Genomic DNA, 19,437 nt, shown 5'->3' on the forward strand with positions numbered 1-19,437 from the left:
GTATATGAATAATTAAAATATCCACAATGTGGCAACAAATGAGAGGGTTTTTCTCAGTAATGATGCTCTGCTCAGGGAATGCCTCCTCCTCTCACATTCGACTGGCGCTATGATGGGTTTTCGGCACTAGGTGGAGGTTTTTTTGTTTTAAACCATTCAGCTTGATTGGTGCAGATGGGCATCTCTGCCCTTGAAGGACTTGCTTAAGTTGTTTCTTGTTTGCTCTTTGGAACTATACTGACTTTAACTGTATTTTATTTTGAATTACCACGATGTACCCTGATCTGGGAGCATATTCAATGAAAAACAGGTTAGGAGTTTCTCAAACAAATAAATATTAAAATATCAAGTTAATGTGGTGGTGAGGAAACTCGAGCCTTCAGAACTCTTCCCAGGTTATACCTTTTCTCTGCCTGGGGATATTCTGTGCCCTTCTCAAATACTTTTGCCTGGCTGGAATGTTTTTTTGAACTGTGAACATGCTGGTTGCTTGCTTGGGTGTAAAGATGGCCTTGGCCCAGTATACCTGAAGGAGCGTCTCCCCCCCCCCTCGTTCTGCCTGGACGCTAAGGTTCCCTCATTGCGAGAAGCAAAGCTACAGGCAACCAGGCAGAGGGCCTTATCGGTAGTGGCGCCCAACCTGTGGAATGCCCTCCCATCAGATGTCAAAGAGACAAACAACTACCTAACATTTAGAAGACATCTGAAGGCAGCCCTGTTCAGGGAAGTTTTTAATGTGTGACATTCTAATGCATTTTTAATCTTTGTTGGAAGCCGTCCAGAGTGGCTGGGGAAACCCAGCCAGATGGGTGGGGTACAAATAATAAACTGGAAGGTAGCCTACTGTACAAAGGGTTACACCAACTGCTCAGCCTACTTTTGCCTCTGGCCCCATTGGCCACCATTAGCATTTGCCCCCGCAAATGGATGCCCATTAGGGAATGCTGCCCTTGGACCAAAAAGTTTCCCCAGCCCCAAGTTAAGGAAAAGTTACACTAGCAACTAGACTGGATCTCTCTTATGTGGTGAGAAAAGCAATATTACTAACTTTACTGTTGTGAAAATGCTCCCACATTTCAAAACATGTGTTTCTTCACAAGCCTGGTAAGATATAGAGAAAAGACGCAGAAATATTCAAAAGGACAAAGGTAAAACACCACACCTCCAGAATCTCTTTTGTCAGACAGGATCCATGGTCCTGAAGCTTGAAAAGGTTATGAATACCAAAAAGTTCTCCTTGGTGTTGCTTTGATCCTTGCACAGCCTCAAAATACCGCTTGGCATTTTCACTTCCCACTACAGCACAATGCAGTTGCTAAAACAGAGTAGAACATAAAAAAATAATAATAATAATAATTCAGGAGCGTGTTCCTGCAACATGTCAGAATTTCCTGGCATTTACAGTTTATGTGCAGATTTAGCCAGAGCAGGCAGAAATTCCTAAAAGAGTAAAATATTGTGTTTTATTTTCCCTGGCAGATGCCACCATTGTGGAGTAATATTAACCTGAATAATGTTATTGGAAAATAAAGAAAATGTGCTCTGAAGTCTCCCGTGTACCCTGTATAACATAGGAAACCAAATAACTGTGCTAATGTACTCCAGCAGATACACCGTTTTGCAACACACCCAGCTACATACTGCAAATAAGAAACAAGCTAGGCAGTAGATTATCTCCAAGTGTAGGCCACAGCCCCACTGCCACCATCCTCAACAATCAAATGAGAATTTAGTTAACATGAGCTAGGGGAAAGCAATATATGATCCACAGGCTACATCTGCACCACCAAGGCTTTCATATTACTTGAGAAACAGCCTACTTGTCCCTTCCTCATAGTCAACAGGCAAAATCCAATGTGGGACCACAACTGGTGAAAAAAGGCTTCCCACTACTCTCACTTTCCACCACCTTGCTGTAAAGCAATAAAATGCTCAGATCTGAGACTGGTGGCACAGTATATAGCACAATAGGGGAAGACATTGGAGATAGGATGAAAATAAAGGCATCCTTTGCCGCTCATCCTTCCTGAAAAATCTACATGCCTGAAAAGCAATATGAAGCTCCTGTTCAAGGCTGCCTAGAGCCCAACACTGGAGAAATCCTTTTACAGATCTGCAACCTTTTTTTCAGGTTTCACCTGTTACTTACTATGTTGTACCATCTTGTGAGGCTTGTTGTCCCCTGAATTGCCAAATGCCAGAAAAAATCTCCTGACCTCTCTGTTAAGCATAATCAGTTTAATTGACACAGAAATGGAAAATGTATGTGTATCAATGAGTTGATAATTAACTAACTGTTGTTTTCTGCTAGCTAACATGTGAGTGTTGTAACTTGAGATCAGATGACAAAAGTATTGAGTTGCAAATTCGCCATCTTGAAAGGATGGTGGCTGTTAGCCTTTCTCTGATATAGAACAAAAGGAGAGGATAGTGGCTCTCCAAAAAGAGCTGCATAGCCTTAGGCAGGCTAGAATAGGGGAGAGAGGCACCGTTTTAATTCTTGGAGCTACCTTTTATTTCTAAGATGCTGAGCCTGTGCTGGATGGCACATGGATATTTTAGATGCTTATGTTCTGTTTTTGAAGAGTTCTGCACGTAAAAGTTTGAATCATATTTTTATGGGTCTGGACAATGATTTCTTTCACCAGGAGTCAGGACTTATGCTTCTAGTCGCTTCAAACTGCACGATATTAATATCTGCAATACTCTCTTCCTAATCTAACAAAAAGGTGTAATCACTTGCTGGTCAAAATCCTGGCACTATCGCAATTTAAAGTATAATTCATTTGCAAAACGGCATTGTGACTGATTTATTGTTAAAGGTTTTACACAGATACATGGAATGACACCACCTGAAAATACTATTGGGAAACTTCACATGAATTTACAAGGCAATGATTTCAATCAAGTTTCTCAAACATACATTAATGCTGCCTGTAAGCTAATTAACAAAATGTATAGCGGGCAGGATTTTTAAGAAAGTTTAAAGTCTTGTCAAAGGTAGTTGGCCTAAAAACTGATCTGTTTTGACAGTGTTTTTCTGTAAAAGACCTGAACTTCAGGACCTCTACAATTATTTATTCTGAACTGATCACATTACCAGCAATATTACTTTCCTCCTCCCCAAACAAACAGTGAGACCAGCACTACTAACATTCATTATTTCAAATTATATCAAGAGGAATATTAGCTGCAACTTGTGTAGAAAACAATTCATTTCCACATAGAATGTTTAAATTAAGTCGTACTCAGAATAGATCCACTAAAATTCATGAATTTAAGCCCATAAATGTCAATGGATCTGCTGCTCTGAGTAGGACTTAGTTGGATATAACCCAGTATTGTTAAAACCATTAAATGTTGGTTCTTGGGTGATTCTTACTTTAATTTTAATATTTTAACAGCCAGGTGTCAAGAGAAGGAGTTCAACGTTGAAGGAGTTTAATGTACATAACCCATTACTGAAAACACACAATAATAAGGTTCCCTGCAGAGGAGATTGCAGCTGCTGCACTCCTTCTCTGATCCTCCTGCCATAAGCTAGGTCATGGTTTAGTGATGTGGCTCTCCAGGCAAACCATGAGCTGTAAATCCAAGAATAAACCTTGGTTACCGCTTGTGATACATCTGGAGAGAGATCAATGAAGAGCCCAGTTTCAGAGAACACACTAAGTCAAACCGTGAGAAAATAAGTTTTAGAAGACCAGTGAACAATGTCAGAAAATTCTAATGTTTATCAGGGCACTTATTTATAAAACACCACCGGTGCATACGGCGTTTTACAATGTGATAAATAATAATAATATTAATTTATTATTTATACCCCAACCATCTGTCTGGGTTTCCCCACCCCCTCCGGGCGGCTTCCAACAGAATATTAAAATACAACAATCTATTAAACATTAAAAGCTTCCCTAAACAGGGCTGCCTTCAGATGTCTTCTAAAAGTCTAGTAGTTGTTTTTCTCTTTGACATCTGGTGGGAGGGTGTTCCACAAGGCGGGTGCCACTACTGAGAAGGCCCTCTGCCTGGTTCCCTGTAACTTGGCTTCTTGCAGTGAGGGAACTGCCAGAAGGCCCTCGACGCTGGACCTCAGGGTCCAGGCAGAACGATGCGGGTGGAGACGCTCCTTCAGGTATACTGGACCGAGGCCGTTTAGGGCTTTAAAGGTCAGCACCAACACTTTGAATTGTGCTCGGAAACGTACTGGGAGCCAGTGTAGGTCTTTCAAGACCGGTGTTATGTGGTCTCGGCGGCCACTCCCAGTCACCAGTCTAGCTGCCGCAGTGTGGATTAATTGCAGTTTCCAAGTCACCTTCAGAGGTAGCCCCACGTAGAGCGCATTGCAGTAGTCCAAGCAGGAGATAACTAGAGCATGCAGCACTCTGGCGAGACAGTCCACGGGCAGATAGGGTCTCAGCCTGCATACCAGATGGAGCTGGTAAACAGCTGCCCTGGACACAGAATTGACCTGCGCCTCCATGGACAGCTGTGAGTCCAGAATGATTCCCAGGCCACGCACCTGGTCCTTCATGGGCACAGCTACCCCATTCAGGACCAGGGAGTCCTCCACACCTACAGGCAGGGAGAGGGTTCCATGCCCTAATGAACTTATAATCTAAATTTGTACAGTCAAGAGACTACAAAGGAAGTGAAGCAAGGAGCAAAGAAAAGAGAGAAGAGGAATGAGAAAAGAAAAGTATATAAAAAAGATTAATGTGACGCAAAGCAATTATATATGTACTTATGCTTCAAAATCAAAAAGCATGGGCACAAATGATATAAATGAATGTGAAACTTGATAAGTCATTGTAAGAACTAGGTGCTTCTTAAGAAATAAAGGGGCGTGTCAGAAGTGTTTAGATGTTTTATTATTTATGCCTCTGCCATGATAAATATTGCCCTTTACTAGTTAATGACGACTTAAATGTGAACATTTATTTCAGGCACCCTGGTATATATTCTTTTGTTATATTCTCTCTAGGAAGAGTTTAAATTATATATGAGAATTATTAAATTAGCTTAAAAGCCATAAAGCAAAGATAAAGATTGCGTTATATTCGGTCAACTTTAATTTTTACACAAACAACTGGTTAACAAGTGCTGTGATTTGATATAAAAAATCAGCAATGTGAACAAAAGCACAGTGAAAACCTTACCTGTTTATAAACCTGCCGTAAGTACATCATCTCCTCCACCGTCCCCAAAGAGATTAGCCGAAATACTTTCACATCCCTGCATTGGCCAATCCTGTAAGCTCTGAAAAAACCAAAGTCCAGGGTCAAAAAGAAGAAGAAAAGAGAAGGAAAAAAGAGAAGCAACATCTATATTTCAAAGTAACCAGTTTTTAGCAAGTTGACTGTACCTGTCAATGGCTTGAAGATCATTTGCTGGGTTCCATGTTGGGTCAAACAGTATGACAATATTTGCACCAACAAAATTGAGCCCCAGTCCACCAGCCCTTTATAACAACAGAAGAAACAAAGAGGTGAAGAAATGTGTGTTTTTTTAAATGAGATCACCACTTGTATATAAAGTAGCATTATTTGTTACGAGCATTTTTCCTAGACAAACTGGCAGAAAGTTCTCAAGTTTCCAAAAGGCTATAAATAATGCCACTAACTATACTGCTTTCAGTAGAAACCACAAATAGCATTTCTCTCATCATAACGAACAAACTTACTGCAAGTTTCACTGTTCCTGTGCAATAGAGCTACTGTCCCATCATCTTCCATAATCTCACAATACTAGCGATGGTTTACAAGCTATAAGGAACACCATTTCAGATAAAACCACAGCGGACCTTGCCACCAAACTCTGCCAATTTGTCCTTACCCACAACAACTTCAAATTCGGTGATGACCTGTTCCTTCAGATCAGCGGCACAGCAATGGGCACCCGCATGGCCCCACAGTATGCCAACATCTTCATGGCAGATTTAGAACAACGTTTCCTAAACTCCTACCCACTCAAACCTCTCTTGTACCTGCGATACATTGACGATATTTTTATCATCTGGACACATGGTCAACAGACCCTGGACACCTTTCACCAGAAATTTAATGATTTTCACCCCACAATCAACCTTACAATGAATCAATCTATGCAAGAAATACATTTTTTGGACACTACTATAAAAATACAGGATGGGCGCATAGACACCACCTTATACCGTAAACCAACTGACCGACAAACATATCTACATGCCTCTAGCTACCATCCCAAACATACCAAACAGTCCATTGTATATAGCCAGGCACTACGTTACAGCCGCATCTGTTCCAATTCTACAGACAGAGACTCTCACCTAAGAGATCTACAGCAAACCTTTTCAGAACTAAAATACCCAGCAGATGAAGTTAGACAACAGATCAACAGAGCCAGACTTATACCCAGAGAGAACTTGCTGCAAGACAGACCCAAAAAAGAAAATAACAGAACACCTCTAGTCATCACATACAGCTCCCAAGTTAAAACAGTACAACGCATCATCAGAGATCTACAACCTCTCCTGGACAATGACAGTTCTCTTTCTCAAGCTCTGGGAGGAAGACCTTTCATTGCCTACAGACAGCCACCCAATCTTAAACAACTCCTAACCCACAATAATACTACAACCAGACTTAACACGGACACTGGCACCAGAGCCTGCAATAAACCCAGATGCCAACTTTGCTGCCACATACACCCGGACAACACCATTACTGGCCCCAACAACATCACACATACCATCTCGGGACTATTCAATTGCTCATCATCTAACATTGTGTATGGCATCAAATGCCAACAGTGTCCTTCAGCTCTCTATATTGGACAAACAGGCCAAACCTTACGCCAAAGAATAAATGGACATAAATCTGACATCAAGAATCACAAAACAGAGAAACCAGTAGGAGAACACTTCAATCTCCCAGGACATTCTATACAAGATCTCAAAGTAGCTGTTTTACTACAAAGGAATTTCAGAAATAGACTGGAAAGAGAAGCTGCTGAATTGCAACTCATTACCAAACTTAAAACCATGGAGAGACCTGGTTTGAACAAAGACATTGGATTCTTATCCCATTATACATGACTAAGCCATTTCTCACCTTCTCACCCCTTGCCTTTTCCTGTAAGACCTATTACAGTCGTTAAGAGTCGTCAGCAGGCTCATCTCAGCTATCTGCCAATCTCCCATTCCCACCACCCTTCTGAGTAATACCCCTCCCCACCTTCTCACTATATAGAAGGATCTGGCAACTTCTGTTTCAGTGTATCTGAAGAAGTGTGCTTGCACACGAAAGCTCATACCAAGAACTAACTTAGTTGGTCTTAAAGGTGCTACTGGAAGGATTTTTTTATTTTGACTATGGCAGACCAACACGGCTACCTATCTGTAACCAATACTAGCGATGGAAAGTGACATTCACATTTATTACACTACAAACAATGTACATTTTCCAACTATGTTGTTTTGTACAAGATACCTCAAGGTCACTTTCATTCTTCCCCAAAGCTATACAGGATGAAAGAAGGGGGTATAGAGGTTTACATTAACTACGTTGTTCCATTTACAGGAAAACTCGCTTGCCACATTCAATTAAACTAATGGGCTGTACTTCAGTTTGAAGGGACAGGACACAATTTATGTTCACTTGGTTTCAGAAACTCCAAGGAAATGAAGCTTACTAAACTTTTAAAACGTTATGCTTCTACTTTCCTTGCAACAATTCTTTTCCACCACTTAATAAACTAGACCGAAAACCGTCCAAAATAAGCCATTAAGAAGACACTCTTTTAAATAAATTGGCTAAACCTCAACCATATTGACAAGTTTCACAGACAAGATGTGATGACTTGCTTTCATTAAAATTCTCAGAGTTTTTGCATGGATCAGAGATAAGTTACCCTGCATGTATTTTCCAGGGAGTAAAATTATATGTGTCAATGTGGCATTTTCCTCTCCAACAGTTGCATATTGAACACATTTTCCTTACAAATAAAGCAGCTCAAATTCTGGGTAGGCTTCAAAGATGAAATCGGAAGCATTTTGTAGGAATTTTACATCACATCAATAACATCACATGGGTGTGCAGTCTCTCTTTGAACCCAATCCACCAAATTCCAGTGAGTAATCCTATTACATTTCAATTGGCAGGAAATAACTTCAAGTAACTAAAAATACCCTCCCCATACCTTAGGTCTTCTCTTTTAAGAAAAGTTATTGGAATTAAAAATAGAAAACAAAAGAAACATAGTTGAGAAAAATTACGGGTTTTTAATTGGGCTTATTTTTTCCTGACACAATATTATTACTATATTTGATTACTTAAAATATGTATATACCACCTATTAGGATAACATCTCAAAGCAGTTTGCAATAAAATTCATAAAAAATGCTACTGTCTGAAACTAGCCCTATAAGTGGGAGGCCTTGAAGACTATTATACTGTATTGGTATTAAATACAGCAAAACAGAATGGTCTCTTTTGGGGGGCTTCGTGAGTGACAAATAAAATGGCATCTTGTGAACAGGGATGTGATATTGTGAAGGGCGAGTGAAAAATATAGACCGATTAACTCTAAGCATTAAATACAGCCGAGGCCATGACTGAATTTTTAATTGAATTTCTGAGTTTCTATTTGTGCATGTCACTACTAATTTCTTTCAAACGAAACTGAGGATGGTAGCTTTCAAAAACAACTGCATTCAAGATTATTCTGGTTCCAAAAGGGGAACAAAAAGGGGGGGGGCCTTTTATTTATTTAATATTATCACTCGTCATTTTCGATCTCAAGCGATCCTCAGAAAGGGTAGACGAAGATGAAGACCAAAGAAATATGGAAATACGTAAGGGATATGACTCATTTCTACCCTAATAGTCTTGATTGATGCAGTCTACTTCCCAGTCTTATAACAGCAGACAGTAATGTTATTGCTTCTTCCCAAGGAAGTGACAAAATGCAAGATCAATCAAGTGGGAGTGCAGTAAATTTGCTATAAATCTCTTAACTACCTAGACAAAAGCAGACACAGCGTTTTCTTACATTGTAGAAACGAGGCAAATGTTAACTTCTTCCATGCTGTTGAACTCTTTTACTATCTTGACCCTTTCCTCCGCTTTTGTATTTCCATCGAGTCTTCGGTAATCTAGCCCAGATGCCATGCAATATTGCTCCAGAACATCAAGCAACTGGTGGAAGAGGTGGGGAGACCAGGCAATTAGTACTATTTAAAAAGAACCACAATAAAACAGGCAGATCAAGTGTCTTGAAGGTCTGTAACAGCTCAGAGTTTTCCTACCATCGCTCTTTCTGCAAAGTCATAGAATCACAAATATTTAATTAACTTGCAGAAACACTTAACATTTTCCATTTTCCATTTACTGCAGTGGTATGTTTAAATAGTGTGTTGCTTTTCCAGTGGAAGCAACGAACTATTAATTTGATATGGAGAACTCAGATAATGTTTACATTCATTTTTTAATTCAACCCAGGCAACCCTGCCTTATCTCATGTGCCGTTTCCCCAAGTCCCATTAGTCAGTTGCAGGAATTCACACATAAGAGGAAGAGGCAAGACAGCTTGGCCTAGGCACTGACAAGAAAGTTTCGCAGGATAAACCACATCTCTGCTCAGAAGTAAGTCCCACTGAGTTCAATGGGACTTACCCTCTGGAAGTGTGAACAGGATCGCATCCTCAGTTTATCCAAGAGCTGCCTCACACCTTACATTTTTCCGACAAGGAAATCCTTCTGTGTGAGGAAAAGCATTAATACTTCATAATACAGTGGTGCCCCGCAAGACGAATGCCTTGCAAGACGGAAAACCCGCTAGACGAAAGGGTTTTCCGTTTTGGAGGTGCTTCGCAAAACGAATTTCCTATGGGCTTGCTTCGCAAGATGAAAATGTCTTGCGAGTTCCTGCGGGTTTTTTTTTCCTTTCCCCCCCTTTTTCCCAAGCCGCTAAGCTGCTTATCAGCTGATCCTGATCCGCTAAACCGCTTAACAGCTGATCCGCTAAGCCGCTAAGCTGCTTATCAGCTGATCGCTAAGCCGCTAAGCCGCTTATCAGCTGATCCGCTAAGCCGCTAATAGCGCTAAGCCGCTAAGCGGCTTGCTTCGCAAGACGAAAAAACCACAAGACGAAGAGACTCGCGGAACGGATTCTTTTCGTCTTGCGAGGCACCACTGTATAATCATTGTACATGCATCTGTTTTGTTATGCGCACATGCAACTGAACAGCCATAGGTGTGATTGTTATGGGGTATGAGGAAATACTCCCAAGTTTTCCTTACACAAAAGTGTTTGGGGTGTGTGTGTGGGTGTGGGTGTGGGTGTGTGTGTCATGGTTTGGCTTTCTCCAAACAAGAACAAGGTTTGGTCTTGGCTTACGAACCATGGTTTGTTTGAGTAAAACAAACCATGGCTCCTGGTTCAGTTATACAGTGGTACCTCAGGTTAAGTACTTAATTCATTCTGGAGGTCCGTTTTTAACCTGAAACTGTTCTTAACCTGAAGCACCACTTTAGCTAATGGGGCCTCCTGCTGCTGCCACACCGCCGGAGCCCGATTTCTGTTCTTATCCTGAAGCAAAGTTCTTAACCTGAAGCACTATTTCTGGGTTAGCGGAGTCTGTAACCTGAAGCCTATGTAACCTGAAGCGTATGTAACCCGAGGTACCACTGTACCATTGAGCTGAGGATGATGGTTTGTTGCTCCTGCTGGATTGAAGGGAGGTGCAAAGCAGGACCAATCAGCTGGTAAACTATGAACTGTGAATTACTGTGACATGCAGACTGGGCTATTATCATATTTAATACTTTAAGTGGATGATGATGCAGATATATTCAATGCTTTATGCTTTACTACACATAGTTACAGTCAGTTCCATGTTCTCTTATGTTGCCCCTATTAGCTCATACAAAGACTATTATCCCATTGCTTAGAAGAGTGCCCAGAAGTTCCAAGTCTGGAATTTACCCATTTTACTTCTTGAAGACAGAAAACTAGAAATTACAGCATTATTCGCAATATTTTGCATGACAGCCTACAAAATACATCAGTCGTTTTTACCTACTAGGCCAAAATGGACTTTCTATAAAAATACAAAATACAAAATAGCCAACCTAGCAGTTTGAAAGCACGCCAAAGTGCAAGTAGATAAATAGGTACCGCTCTAGCGGGAAGGCAAATGGCGTTTCTGTGCGCTGCTCTGGTTTCGCCAGAAGCGGCTTAGTCATGCTGGCCACATGACCCAGGAAAACTGTCTGTGGACAAATGTCAGCTCCCTCAGCCAGTAAAGCGAGATGAGCGTCACAACCCCAGAGTCGTCCGCAACTGGACTTAACTGTCAGGGGTCCTTTACCTTTACTTTTTTACCATTTTATTCTATATCATTTAAACTGTACTAGTACTTATTGTTGTATTAAACAGAGTACGCTGGTTTTTAACCATATAACAAAGAAAGCTATAGTCAGTTTTGTTACAAATCAGATGAAGCTCACCTTGGTTGAGAAGGAAAAAAGGAGCACTTTATCTTTGTTTTTTCTGAAGTGATTTAAAAGTTTCTGAAGGACCTGTAAGTAAACCATAGAAAAGAGTTATTGAATAAACCTCAGGCAAAATATATTTTCACATATACAGTGGTACCTCGGGTTACAGACGCTTCAGGTTACAGACTCCGCTAACCCAGAAATAGTACCTCAGGTTAAGAACTTTGCTTCCATTAGCTAAAGTGGTGCTTCAGGTTAAGAACAGTTTCAGGTTAAGAACGGACCTCCAGAACGAATTAAGTTCTTAACCCGAGGTACCACTGTATCACAGCTTTCCAAGGTTGAGGGTTTAAAAAACACAACAAAAAATCCAGAAGAAGAATAAAAAACAAGTCAACTGATTTGAAGTGGCATCATACAAACTAAAAACACGAGCAGGTCAATGGAAACGACAGGAAGTCAGTGCAATTTATGCTGGGATATATTATCCTGGTGTAAACTTCCCCTATTCCAAACTTTGTTCAGGAGTAGGCCTACCGCCAGCTGAGCCAAAACAAGCCTAGCAGAGGCAAAACCAGCCTTTAAAATTGTGTTTGCTTTACACCATGCTATTTGCCAATGTAACTTATGCTGGGTTGCATTTGACCGAGATGAACAGAGTTTGGAATAGGGGTAAATCTCTTCCTGTTATGGCTTGTCCCCTGCCACTACCCTGGAACGCCCCATTTGTGGAACTTGCCCCAGGCAAGCTGCGGCTGTGCTAGAATGAAAGGCTTACACCAGTGTATCGCCAGCTGATCCAGGATGAGGGACCCCAGCTAGCCTAACCCCAGGTGAGCCTGTTAGAACTCCTGCTCCGTGATTGCAGTCATGGGATTTTTGTCTATCACATGACGGTTTATGCTTTGACTCCACAGAGTGGGAAGTGACGGAGACAGGATGTTTGTGTTACTGTGTTACATGAAGTGGGACTATTGTCCTTTGTTCTTTCTCTTTGCTTTCTGATGCTAGAGAGAGAGGGAGCCATGTTGCAATGCTCTGTGTGTGTTTATATGTAAATAAAGTAGATTAGCCAAAATGCTGAGTTGCTGAGGTCTGTTACGCAACTGCAAAGACTCTGCGGATCCCTAAGTGTGCCGGTGTCTGTTGGCATTGGTCGCTGTGATGTTCGGGCTGAAGAAAGCTTTTGAAGCTCCCGAACAATTGACCAGGAGGGAGAGAACATGCCACTCGGGCATGTATCTCTGCCAGAGTCCTACTTGAGTGTAGGACAGACTCCAGACCCAGCTAATTCTGCTGGAGACGCACCTATTCCAACCTTGTTTACACCAGTGAATCTTGTGTTTGGATTGCGCCGTAAGAAGATATCAAATGATCAGAGATACAGATGTGTGCACGCACTCATTTAAACATGTATAAAATAAACATTTTACAAAATGTACAGATAACGCACGGCTTTGGTTAAAACAGCAATAAAAGAAAATTCATGAAACAGTGCAGGAGGTGTGATCTTAATGCAAACAAAATGCAAGGATGGCAAATCACATATTTGTATCATTGTAGCTGCCCAGCATGTGATAGCCTTAATCTACAAGGCCATGACCACACAATGACATTTTTCTAAAAACCCAGAGTATAATAGTCACCCTTTTAAGCCTGCTGTACAACATCCAAGTTCAGAACTTCTTGGAACTTGGCTTCTCATAATAATCAGCCAGCTGTATGCCCTTCCCCGCTCCCAGTGTCCTCTGTTGGTCTGTTTACAGCAGGTCGTGGCTTCCCAGACTTTGCACAGACCTTGAAATGCCAATAATCCGCCCACACGCAATGCTCTTCTGGTAGGGAAGCAAATAATCCAGAGCATTCTGTATAACAGTGATACTGTTATTCTCCAAAGGAGCATGTCCACATCTGGCAAGCAGTAATTCCAGAGCACCGCGCAGAAGCAAGACACAAAAGGGGAAAAGAGGAATTTTTCTGTCCAATGTCGGTAGCCTATTCCCAATGGGCAATAAATATTTAAACAATGCTATTGATTCAGTGATAAATACTTAACCTCTTAATTTGCACAGATTTTCCTGAAAGCAAAACATTCCAAATGACAGGAGGAGACTTATCTGATTAATTCTATAATGGCAGATAAAATCTTGAATACAAAGCAGCAATCGTACTGTTCATAACCCACACTGAAGGCCCAATCATCCAATTTCACGGTGAATTGAAGAGGCACGAATTGGAAATATTTGGAGAGCTTTGGTTTTCAATTCAATTAGAAATTGTCAAAACTGGATCATTTTAATGGGTAAAACAATAATTAACTCCTGCCATTTCAGACTCCAATTTTATTTTCTTAGGTACAAAGAAGGAGGTCAAATTAAAGGGTAAAATGAGTTTACCTACAAAACAACCAGGGAAGAAAGTGAGGAGAACAAATATGCTCACATAATTAATTCCCAAATGGGTATCCTGAAAACAAATCCACTTTGCTTAAAGAAAATAAACCAATGTCATGTCATTTTGGAATTTAAGAGGACTCCACAGCATGGTAGGTATTTAAGTATTCCACAGGGCTGATCAGAAGAAAGGCAAGGAACAAATAGCTAAGACTGAAAAGGAAAACTATATGAATCCAGAATGCCCAAAGCCTAAAGGATACCAGAATGACACAAATAGAGAACCAATGTGGTGTAGTGGTTAGATTGTTGAACTAAGACCTGGGAGACCAGGGTTCAAATGCCTACTCAGGCATAAAGCCCTCTAGGCCAGTCATTACCTCTCAACCTAGCCTACTTCTGAATAAAGTGGTACCTTGGTTTAAAACCATAATCTGTTCCGGAGGTCCAGTTGTAAACCAAAACAGGTTGTAACCCAAGGTGCGTTTTCGCCAAGGGGCCTCCAAAAAAAGGGGGGGGGGTTGTAATCCAAAAAAATTGATTTGTAATCCAAAAAAAGGGACACACACTTCTGGGTTTGACGTGGTTGTAATCCAAAATGGTTGTAATCCAAAACGGTTGCAAACCAAGGTACCACTGTACTGGTTGTTGGGCATCACCAATGGGAAGAGTATATTGCTCTCAATTCCTGCTCTGGGGCTTCCCATAGGCATCTGATTGGCCACTGTGAGAGCAGCACACTAGACAAGCCACTGGCCTGATCAGCAGGACACTTTAACAGTCTTATTTCAGGAAAAAACACTCACTAAGTGGTGCCCAATAATAGCGTGTCAGATGCCTCCTGTATCAAGCTATCCTTGATACTCTGTGGATGAACAAAAGCAGGGGCATGGCAGAGCTGAAATACTTTGGAAACTGCACAAGTTGATGCAATAAAAAGTATAAAAACCCAAACCCCACCTTATTACTGCCATAGCTATTCAGCCAGCTCTTTCACTCTTGCTCAATTTCTCAGCCATAGTGGTTTATTGATATAGGTTATGCCTGCCTTTTTATATGTTAAAAACCCCAGAATTAAAACAGTTGAGCTTTTGAAGTAAAATATAATTTTAAAAGCTGTCTTTGCAATATTTTCATAACCTTTTCTTAGCTGCAGCTTGGCAGACTGTTTAAAATTAGAACCAATCTCCCGAGGGCAACAATATCTGATTAAAGCCTTTATTTTACTGGTGTCTTACTATTTTCATTTTTTAAAGTGCATCTGTAGTAGTAAAGTATAGATTATAAAAATGCAGAAGACTGTAAAACCAGGGGCCTGATTACATGGAGAGGAAGGTTCATTCTTTTCCATGTGTTTTCTGGTCTGTTTCTTTCCAGACATCTTACCTGCAATGAAGTTAGGGTGGAAATAGGCAAATTCAATATATACACAACCTGATCTACAGGAGCTTCAACATGCACATCGATGGTACATTTGTTTGCACAGAAACTCAATTTCTTGTACTGGTAGCAATACATTTGCATCAACATATTTGTCATGAGTGGAATAACAATGAAATATGCAGAAAATTTTAAATTTCATGGAATTACACGGTAATGGAAATGTAAACAGTGGACCTTTATCTTAAAGAAACCATGCATGCTAAATGAAAGCTAATACTATTTTTTGCCACATAATGTATACTTCAATCTCTTCATATATTTACCTTCATTTTCCCACTATACTTTGGATCAGAAATGGTTTCAAAGGCTGCATCTTTGCTAAGCTTCACAAAATCAGGAAATTTGGAAAACACTTGGCTGCACACCCTTGTGATGTAGGCTTCCTGAAAGGAAACACAAATTGTGCAGAAGGAGGATAAAATCTGGCAAAACTGTAATTAACATCCTGGGCATAAGAAGAAATCGAAAACACTTTTTCAACAGTTACAGAAGCAAGATGATCCGACTAACTTTAAGGGTTGAAAAATAAATTAAAAACTATAGGAATTACCAGTTACAGATAGGTAGCCGTGTTGGTCTGCCATAGTCAAAATAAAAAAAATCCTTCCAGTAGCACCTTTAAGACCAACTAAGTTAGTTCTTGGTATGAGCTTTCGTGTGCAAGCACACTTCTTCAGATCTGAAGAAGTGTGCTTGCACACGAAAGCTCATACCAAGAACTAACTTAGTTGGTCTTAAAGGTGCTACTGGAAGGATTTTTTTTATTTTGACTATAGGAATTACTGTATTTTTCGCCTTATAGGACGCACTTTTCCCCCTCCAAAAATGAAGGGGAAATCTGTGTGCGTCCTATGGGGCGAATACAGGCTTTCGCTGAAGCTTGGAGAGCGAGAGGGGTCGGTGCGCACCGATCCCTCTCGCTCTCCAGGCTTCAGGAAGCTATCAGTTCCCGCAGGGCTCCCTAGGCTGCGGATAGCAGCCTGCCGTCTGGCGCGCAGGCGCCCTGAAGCAGAGCGCCCCGCGCGCCGGGCAGACATCGGCCAGCCCCACAAGCTCGGGGGACAGCGGGGAGGCGCAGCGCCGCCATACCGCTGTTCCCCAACCTGGTTTGGTTTTCCCGACCTGGTTTTGGGGGGACAATAAAGGGGGGAGGAATTTCCTTTATTTCCCCCCCAAAAAACTAGGAGCGTCCTATGGGACAAAAAATACGGTAGTACTGTGTTTTCTGAATAGGAGCTGAATATGACTGAAACAATTTTCAACAGTATGAACAATTAACAGAACATCAAAATGGGAAAAGCAATGTAATTTAGCCATTAAGTTCTTCCTCAAAATATTGTGGGTTCAAGGAGACTGACCTGCTGTTTGCTCGTGTGGTTCGTTTGTAACAGTGCAGCGTGGTTAGCAATCTTACGAAGGACCGTCAGGTAACTGAAATATAATGCCCTCATTGTTTCGCCATGAGCATTTGTCTGCAGAAATATATAAAAAAATTAACCATCTTAGAAAGGGGAAGAGAAGCTCAAGGCAGCTCACGGGCAGGAAGCTTTGGCAGAATTTTCAAAAATGGTACTGTTCCCACCTGCACTTGGAAGTGGTACAGGCCACTCTCAACCACCTTGTGCATCTACCTTGAATGCAACTGACAGGAATTTTTGAATGCATGACATTGAAAAGAATGCAGACAGTGCAGAGCCTCCCATTTTACTGCTCAGTAATAATTTCTCTCGGACATTACAAACTTATAGCACAGATCTCCCTCCTCCCACCTCTATACAAATGGTCTTGCCTGTTGCAAAAACTGGATGGTTGGTTGGTGTCCTTTTAAAAAAAATCTAAGACCCCTATGGTGCTGGAGGAGACCCTTGAGAGTCCCATGGACTGCCAGAAGATCAAACCAATCCATTCTGAAGGAAATCAGCCCTGAGTGCTCACTGGAAGGACAGAGCCTGAAGCTGAGGCTCCAATACTTTGGCCACCTCATGAGAAGACTCCCTGGAAAAGACCCTGATGTTGGGAAAGATGGAGGGCACAAGGAGAAGGGGACGACAGAGGATGAGATGGTTGGACAGTGTTCTCGAAGCTACCAGCATGAGTTTGACCAAACTGTGGGAGGCAGTGGAAGGCAGAAGTGCCTGGCGTGCTCTGGTCCATGGGGTCACGAAGAGTCGGACACGACTAAACGACTAAACAACAACAATGTTTAAGCACTTTACGTTTCTGATCGCCTGGTTTGGCTTTATAGCCAGACACAGTAATATGGCATGTGTGCCTATTAATTGCAAAGGAGCGGAATGACCACAACTTGTTGGCCATTCCTGTTGCCAACCATAACTGAGTAGCTCTGTCAGTGCTTGGAAGAGGGTGATACACAGGGTGGCACAAATCTCTCTGACTCTCAGACTATAATCCTGGAATTCTAACACTGCTGCTTATTGGTGTCATCCAATCTCAGCGGAACTGGATACCAAATAAAGATGCAAGGAAATAAAGCTGCAGGTGCAACTTCAAGCAGAATTTACCTTTTAACCTCAATTTCCCCTAAATTGGAAATAAGACCAATTTAGGGTTCATGGCTGCCGCAGGCCTGGAGAAGGTTCCCTCACCCCCAGTGTTTCGTTTCCATGCTGGAGTCTTTCCTGAGGGATTGTATCCTATTTATTACAATTGTTAACACTCATTGCTTTCTTTAGAGGAAAGTTAGGCTATGATCTTATATAGATTTCAAGGTAAGGGAAAGTACTCCTGACCGTTAGGTCCAGTCGTGGACGACTCTAGGATTGAGCGCTCATCTCACTCTATAGGCCGAGGGAGCCGGCGTTTGTCTGCAGACAGCTTCCGGGTCATGTGGCCAGCATGACTAAGCCGCTTCTGGCGAACCAGAGAAGCGCACGGAAACACCGTTTACCTTCCCGCTGGAGCGGTACCTATGTATCTACTTGCACTTTGACGTGCTTTCGAACTGCTAGGTTGGCAGGAGCTAGGACCGAGCAACGGGAGCTCACCCCATCGCGGGGATTCGAACCGCCGACCTTCTGATCGGCAATTCCTAGGCTCTGTGGTTTAGACCACAGCGCCACCTGCGTACATAGCCCAGGGAATTAATGCCAAACTACGTATGCTTAGGATTCAGGGTGTTGTTTCTCATACATCTAAAACATATTTAACCTAAAACAGCTCAGAAAGTATAACCCAACAGCTTCTTAGTGTGCCAGCAATGACATCAGCACCTATATCAAATAACTACTTTCCCGGCCATGCCTGACTGATTTTTAGGTGATGATTCACTGACCATTTACTCTGTGGTAGTTCCACTGAGGTAAACATGACAAAAAATTAAGACCGTGCGTTTTATGAATCTCACGAGAATAGCAATAGTAAAGCTATTCTTTCATATACCATGATTTAGCAATATAACTTCTAAGAACATGTCACAAAACATTCACTATCCTCCCCACCTTCTCTATTTTGCCATATTTTAAAAAGTAACCGACTAGCCTGCTTTATGGATAACTTCAGATCAACTGGAATATTTTAAGGGTACAGATATATGAACAAGTATCAGCCAGCAGATCAGTCCAACGTGATTTTGCACCATAAAAAAGTCACTCAGTGAACAAATTAATATTCAAGGAAAAAGGATCTCACTAGGTATTCTTTTCCAGAAGTGTTTTCATCAATTATTTTCTACAATTATTTACTACTATTTTACCAAGGCTGCTGAAAAAGTACAGCATACATAACAATGTTTTACAATGTTATTCTTCAACCCTTGTCTATTTGTGGGGCTTTATTTTATTTTATGTTTAAGTCAGCTGTTTTGGCTGAAGCCAGTCATGAGAGCACAAATGCAAAGAAACCATCCACCACAAAGGTTTATAATAGCACAAAGAGAATCGTGTAAAGGAAATGTTTGTATTAGTGCAAAAAGACCACAGGCAGTGGGAGTAATCTTCAAAACCTACACGGCTTAGTCTCTTAACCCTACGTGAAACAAAGGCTCAATGTGGCTGAAACACCAAGTCTCGGTTCAGCAACTGGAAGCCTGCTCAACTGGAAGCCTGCTCAGCAGACACCCTCCCTCATTTTTATCAGCAGATTTGCCATGACACCTAAATGGGCAA

General features: G+C 41.5%; 1 protein-coding gene across 5 annotated transcripts in view; it reads right to left on the reverse strand.

The window, feature by feature from the left end:
- ERCC6L2 (ERCC excision repair 6 like 2) overlaps positions 1–19,437 on the reverse strand; it is a 59,957-nt gene that overhangs the window by 22,999 nt on the left and 17,521 nt on the right. For all 5 annotated transcript variants that reach the window (XM_080972261.1, XM_080972260.1, XM_080972262.1 and 2 more), the window contains 7 exons: positions 16,672–16,785; positions 15,577–15,696; positions 11,490–11,561; positions 9,031–9,176; positions 5,366–5,461; positions 5,160–5,259; positions 1,163–1,315 (listed from right to left, as the gene is read on the reverse strand). In XM_080972261.1, the coding sequence (XP_080828387.1) occupies positions 1,163–1,315; positions 5,160–5,259; positions 5,366–5,461; positions 9,031–9,176; positions 11,490–11,561; positions 15,577–15,696; positions 16,672–16,785 (801 nt within the window). The remainder of the gene's footprint in view (positions 1–1,162; positions 1,316–5,159; positions 5,260–5,365; positions 5,462–9,030; positions 9,177–11,489; positions 11,562–15,576; positions 15,697–16,671; positions 16,786–19,437) is intronic.

Source organism: Podarcis pityusensis (assembly GCF_964106645.2).
Source record: "Podarcis pityusensis genome assembly, chromosome: 11".
Taxonomy (NCBI): Eukaryota; Metazoa; Chordata; class Lepidosauria; order Squamata; family Lacertidae; genus Podarcis; species Podarcis pityusensis.